Source organism: Camponotus vicinus, unplaced genomic scaffold, assembly GCF_025532165.1.
Source record: "Camponotus vicinus isolate PSW18456_S1 unplaced genomic scaffold, iyCamVici1.0 SCAF_4, whole genome shotgun sequence".
Classification (NCBI taxonomy): Eukaryota; Metazoa; Arthropoda; class Insecta; order Hymenoptera; family Formicidae; genus Camponotus; species Camponotus vicinus.
This window is the reverse complement of record NW_028141976.1, coordinates 15,484,415-15,491,621: the sequence shown is the minus strand read 5'-3', so window position 1 is coordinate 15,491,621 and position 7,207 is coordinate 15,484,415. Positions and strand designations below refer to the sequence as shown.

The window sequence follows — 7,207 nt, the reverse complement described above, 5'->3', positions numbered from 1 at the left end:
TTTTTTTTCAGTTAAAAGAAAAAAAAGAATAAATATAAAATATGAGCAATATAGGACATGGAATTAAACTTAAATCAAACAGAACTAAAAAAGCACAATATTCCTTAATGAAAAATAAATTAAAATGTGAATTATTTCTATGATGCTTTAGAAAAGAGAAATTTATTAAATATTAATTTGTAATTAACGCCGTTTTTTAAACGAACATCCAAAAATTGAACTCAGATTGAAATCGGATAGTATGCAGCGATTCATGAATATACATATTAATCTATATATCAATATAGCAATCTAACAAAAAGCAGTGATTTTTATATGACATCAAGTGAATTAAATTTGATAATTTCTATATTGTTATAAATTATAGAAAAAAAATGCAAAAATATTCGCTATTTGCTGATGTAGTAGGCGCAAATTAATTTGTTTGCATTAGTGCGCGCGTACATGCGTACACGTGCCTGTGTAAATATTCACACGAATGCGCGCGAATGTATATATGTTACATTTCCTTAAATATATGTAAGAAGAAGTATAGAGAAATAGACATGTAGATGTATAAAAAAATTGTGCCATGTGTGTTATATATATATTATAAATTAAAGATTATAAATTTACAAAGATCATGAGTTTCAAACAATTAATAATATATATTTAAAATATTAATAATACATATTAAATTTATAACAACAATTTATCATTTATATATATATATGTATACATATGTATATATATATAAATATGTTAATAATATATATGTTAATAAGGATATAAAAACATTAATGCAAATATGAATTGCAGGATAAAATAAATCCTTGTAAATACATTTCATTATATATTATTAATGCACATAAGCATAAATAATAAGTCGATAACTATAAACATTATAAAAAGCTATTTATAAGAAAGATATATAGATGTATTCGCGTCATAATTGTTACTTTCATTATACGGGTATTAATGAAATTTTACAAAATTCTGAAAGTAATCCTGTTGACTTTTGATTTCGAGAAAGCGTATTTGTATCTTGCTTTGAATATGTAAAATATATTGCTGAATATTTTTGACATCTTCGTAATTTCTACACAATTGGCTTGTCTAAAACAGATTATATCGATACTAATTATTAGTGAATAGCAACTATCAATTATCAATAAATATTATATTAAATATTATCTCGCATATATATATGTATATATGTATATATATATATATATATATATATATATATATATATACAGGGTGACCCATTTTAACTTAGGCAGCCAAATAACTCGAAAAATAAGCAAGATAGAGAAAAATGTTTTAGACAAAAGTTGTATGGTTTCAAGGGGGCCATAAGATGGTATCATTGGTTTGACCTTGAAGAGTCATTTGAAGGTCACGTGAAGGTCACTTCAATTTTTTTAAATGGAACATCCTATATATTTTTGTACATTCTTGTAGCTCATCTCGAGAGCTTTCCAAAACACTATAATTAAGTACATTTTCGTTAAGTACTTTTTGATTTATGAGGCTTGAAATAATTTCTTAATTTTACATAAACCGTAAAATATCTTGTAAAATATTCATTTTTCGATTACCTTACCTTAATAGTTTTATGTACAAAATAATGAGAGGAATCAATTGGTGTAAAGAAAACACATAGTTGTTTCGAAGAAAAAATATGTAATTTGCAATTAACAATTCCATATTTTTTCTTAAAAACAACTATGTGTTTTCTTTACACCAATTGATTCCTCTCATTATTTTGTACATAAAAGTATTAAGGTAAGATAATCGAAAAATGAATATTTTACAAGATATTTTACGGTTTATGTAAAATTAAGAAATTATTTCAAGCATCATAACTCAAAAAGTACTTAACGGAATGGTACTTAATTATAGTGTTTTGGAAAGCTCTCGAAATAAGCTACAAGAATGTACAAAAATATATAGGGTATTCCATTTAAAAAAATTGAAGTGACCTTCACGTGACCTTCAAATGACTCTTCAAGGTCAAACCAATGATACCATCTTATGGCCCCCTCGAAACCATACAACTTTTGTCTAAAACATTTTTCTCTATCTTGCTTATTTTTCGAGTTATTTGGCTGCCTAAGTTAAAATGGGTCACCCTGTATATATATATATATATATATATATATATATATATATATATATATATATATACATATATATTTATCTTGAATATTTTATTTATAATAATAATCTTAAATATAATTGGAATAAATAATAATAATTATAGATTATGAAAATTACATTCTCTTCTCAGAATCAAAATTTTAGTTACCGCGAAGAAAAAACGGGTTTATAAGTTTGTAAACATTTTAAATCAATATATGTCGATTTCTATGCAGGTTTCGCTTTGTAAAAAATTTGTCAGCTATTGAATAAGGTAATATGAATTTTAAGAAATTAGTAAAGCTCTAAATGTGAAATATAAATTTAAATTTTTCAAACTAGTAAGAGGAAGCGAAATGCGGATGATAGTGCCTCAGTTTCAGAGAAAATTAATTTTTCTTTCAAAATAAATCGTTGTATATGGAATACATTTCTTTCCTCGATGCGATACTAAATAACGAAATAAATCTGAACTTAAGATTTTTATTAAAATAAATAATCCCTAATCCCTATAAAAAAGCGTAGATGAAAAAATATCGAGACGAAGTTGCTGAAACGAAAATGAAATCATACTCCTATTATACTACGTTCTATTACATTATGTGCATAGTGTTGCACCATATTTTATTTAACAATCCTTATGTCTCCAAAGAATGTTTATAAGTAATATTTTGTAAGTAACTTTTGACAAATAAAAATTTACAGAATTTAGAATTAGCGATTTTAAATATAAAATTAGAAATTTATAAGAGCTATGGGTATCACAGAGAAAATATCATTATATTATAATATTATAATTGTTATATCTAGCAGGCCATTTTTTGTATTAATTGTTGTGTTAACCTATCATTATCACAGTTTTAGTTTAACAAATGACTCATGTAATATTAGAGTATGCTAATCACATTACCTAATAACTCTCTCAATCATATTGAAAAAATATTTAAATTTATTTAACTAAGAGCTATTTAACATCTCAAAGCTATAAATTCTCTTTTTAAAATTTATACAAATCCATTTTTATTAAGATAATTAAAATTTCCAAGCAAAGAAATTCTCTTTCTCTTTTGCTTTTGCTTGCTCCCATGTTCTTTCTTACTCTCTTATTCACTAAAAATTATAATACACTACTAAAAAAATAGAGAACACTTTTTGTACCCTAAAAATTGAGCTATTTTTAAACCGCTGAAATTCGTCGAAAAATTATCGTAGACAAAAGAATAGTAAATGTATTTTGAAGCTTGAAGCTTCAACTTTAACGTACAGTTGGTGATTTTTAAAAATTTTTTCATCTTTCTTATCCTGCGCTTTAAAAAAGAACACATTGTTTAGTTCCTTAAAATTATATATTTTTAATACATCGAAACTTGATAAAAAAATTTTTCTCGAGAAATTCAACTAAAATTTCATAAAGTACAACATTTTGCCTGAAACGCTTTTTACCAAAACGCTTTTTTTTTTATTTTCCTACGATTTTTTTGACCGAGTAATACAATGTTAAAAATAAACCAGTATTTTTTAGATATTATGAAAAAATTTTTCGAGAAAAATTTTTTTATCGAACTGCAGAGTGTCAAAAATACGTAATTTTAGTAAACAAAACAATGTCTTTTTTTAATGCATAGAACAAGGAAAAATTAAAAAAGTTAACAATAGCGCGTTAAAGATGAAATTTCAAGCTTCATAATGCTTTCTTTATTTTTTGTCTACGACCATTTTTCGCCGAGTATCAACATCGTATATAAAAATTGCTGGTTTATTTTCAGAATCATATTTGTTATTTATTATTTATATATTACTCGGTCAAAAAAAGTCAAAGGAAAATTTTTAAAAAAGCTTTTCGCAGGGAAAATTTTGTAATTTATAGAACTTGAGGTGAATTTCTCCAGAAAAATTATTTTTTTAATGTTATATCATCTTATGTGGCGACACCCGTGGTGACATCTAATAGATTCTCAGTTAAAGATTTTTTTCTTTTGTCGATACTCCCCGGTATGCGCATCTCTTTATCTTCGTTTACTCGTCATTACACAGTAATCACGTGAGTGTCGGGTCGTTTCATTTTCCAATAAAGTATCGTAACAGAGTTTATTAGCAAAAAGTATTTTACTTTATCCCTGACACAATCGTCCCAGCTCCACGCCCCCTTTTATATCAAGAGTTAAGTTGCGTGTTAAAAATACATAATTTTAAGGAACTAAACAGTGTGTTCTTTTTTAAAACGCAGAATAAGGAAAATAAGAAAAATTTGAAATACCATCAACTGCGCATTAAAGTTGAAACTTCAAGCTTCAAAGCTTTCAAGCTTGCTTTTCTGATTTTTTATCTACGATGATTTTTCGACGAGTTTCTGCGGTTTGAAAATAGCCCAATTTTTAGGGTACAAAAAGTATTCTCTATTTTTTTTTTTTTTGAAAAGTGTATTTTGGAAACAGTATATTTTTGGAAATTAGAAATAAAAATATGGTTATTTTATAAAATTACATAACATTAATTTTTGCTTGTCGTTTTGAGATACTGTGACTAAATTAATATATTCTGTATGAAAAAAAAATATTAACGATTAAAAACGAAATATATATTAATATAATGATATTCATCAAATGTACCTTTACTTTCACATCTTTCCCGTCCATATGTGATAACCATTTTATCTTCTTATATTCATTTAATTCAACTTGCGTTATATTAATAAAATTATCAGTTAGGAAGTCGTTTATCTAAAACAAATTATTTTGATGATATTGCACAACAATATTTAATGATAAATTGATGTCGCATTATTTATTATATATAAATATATATATATATTATATATATATATATATATATATATATATATATGTATATACAGGGTGACCCATTTTAACTTAGGCAGCCAAATAACTCGAAAAATAAGCAAGATAGAGAAAAATGTTTTAGACAAAAGTTGTATGGTTTCGAGGGGGCCATAAGATGGTATCATTGGTTTGACCTTGAAGAGTCATTTGAAGGTCACGTGAAGGTCACTTCAATTTTTTTAAATGGAACATCCTATATATTTTTGTACATTCTTGTAGCACATCTCGAGTGCTTTCCAAAACACTATAATTAAGTACATTTTCGTTAAGTACTTTTTGAGTTATGAGGCTTGAAATAATTTCTTAATTTTACATAAACCGTAAAATATCTTGTAAAATATTCATTTTTCGATTACCTTACCTTAATAGTTTTATGTACAAAATAATGAGAGGAATCAATTGGTGTAAAGAAAACACATAGTTGTTTCGAAGAAAAAATATGTAATTTGCAATTAACAATTCCATATTTTTTCTTAAAAACAACTATGTGTTTTCTTTACACCAATTGATTCCTCTCATTATTTTGTACATAAAAGTATTAAGGTAAGATAATCGAAAAATGAATATTTTACAAGATATTTTACGGTTTATGTAAAATTAAGAAATTATTTCAAGCATCATAATTCAAAAAGTACTTAACGGAAAGGTACTTAATTATAGTGTTTTGGAAAGCTCTCGAAATAAGCTACCAGAATGTACAAAAATATATAGGGTATTCCATTTAAAAAAATTGAAGTGACCTTCACGTGACCTTCAAATGACTCTTCAAGGTCAAACCAATGATACCATCTTATGGCCCCCTCGAAACCATACAACTTTTGTCTAAAACATTTTTCTCTATCTTGCTTATTTTTCGAGTTATTTGGCTGCCTATGTTAAAATGGGTCACCCTGTATAAGCACATGCTATTTTTACCTCTTTGAGTTGAATCGTAGAATACACATGATTAATAATTACAGCAAATGTTGCATGCTGGCTGACTTGTCTATAACAGTAAAACAATAAATGTATTTATACACACATAAATTGTTGAATGATAGATATATACATATTTATAGTGAAAATTGTATTACTTAGGTTTTATATTCGCAAGTTTTTCTAATATGAAGTCGAGTACTACAGGATTCCTTGCATGCTTTGCGATAGTAAAAAGAAAATAATTAATATAATCTTGATCGGAAAAATCTTTTAAAAACATAATCGATGTTGTACTATCATTTTTTATAAGATTTAAATAGTCTTTGATAAATTGTGAATCCTCAGGGCAAGACAGATATTTTAAAGGTTTAGTTTTAAATTTTTCTTTTCCCAGACGATATACTCCCCACCAAGGAGAATCTTCATTGCTAAGAGAATAGTACAATGCTTTTAAACCTTGACAGTATGTCCATTCTTTCCACCATGGCAAAAGCCTACGAGATTTAACAAACAACAAATTCTAATATAAAAGTTATGCACATATTAAATTTACATTTTGATCAAATAATTTAAGAAATTATAATTTCATAATATAATCTAATAAATTTAAATTTTGAGCAAATAATGTAATAAACATTGCACATGTATCTACAAAACAATTAAATTAAAATAACCGAGAATATATAAGAAAAATTACGTGTTCTTTTCGGGATCTGCGAGATGTCGATCTAAATTATGCTGGGCTGCTCTTATGCATCTGCGACCATCAAGATTACATGCCCATTTCGCAGCCTCCATTCTTAAACTCTTTGTAAGCTCGTGTTCATTAGAAACTTCATCGTATTCAAGTTTATCAAGCAAATTGTATAGTAAGTTTAGCATTTTCTCCTAAATATATAAATATATATATATATTTATATGTATTTATATTGTTACTTGATATAAATTTTATATTTTTCGATTCTTGCATTATATTTTACTATATAGAAAGATATCTTGCGCAATTGTATTTTACATATTAAGAAAGTTTATACACGGTGAGTCATTTTAATCTATAATCCCAATTATCTCGTTGGCAAAGCATGACAGAGAAAAAATTTTCCCACAAAAGTTGTTTGTTTCTTTGGGGGCCATAAGATGGCACTATTGGTTTGACCTTGAAGTCATTTGAAGGTCACGTGAAGGTCACCTTCAATTTCTTAAATGGAACCTACATTTTCTCATTACATATTCTTGTAGCTTATCTCGAGAGCTTTCCAAAACACTATAATTAAGTACCTTTTCGTTAAGTACTTTTTGAGTTATGAGGCTTGAAATAATTTCTTAAT

The 7,207-nt window shown here is 26.3% G+C and overlaps 1 protein-coding gene across 1 annotated transcript; it reads right to left on the bottom strand.

Moving 5' to 3' along the window:
• Nucleotides 1-817: 817 nt before the first annotated feature.
• On the bottom strand, nucleotides 818-6,791 carry LOC145970823 (uncharacterized). Its single transcript, XM_083097821.1, has 5 exons — nucleotides 6,577-6,791; nucleotides 6,035-6,373; nucleotides 5,877-5,946; nucleotides 4,731-4,841; nucleotides 818-1,095 (listed from the first exon to the last, which is right to left on the bottom strand). The coding sequence occupies exons 1-5, from the start codon at nucleotides 6,759-6,761 to the stop codon at nucleotides 955-957; spliced, it is 846 nt and encodes a 281-aa protein (XP_082953947.1). The 5' UTR covers nucleotides 6,762-6,791; the 3' UTR covers nucleotides 818-954.
• Nucleotides 6,792-7,207: the final 416 nt, after the last annotated feature.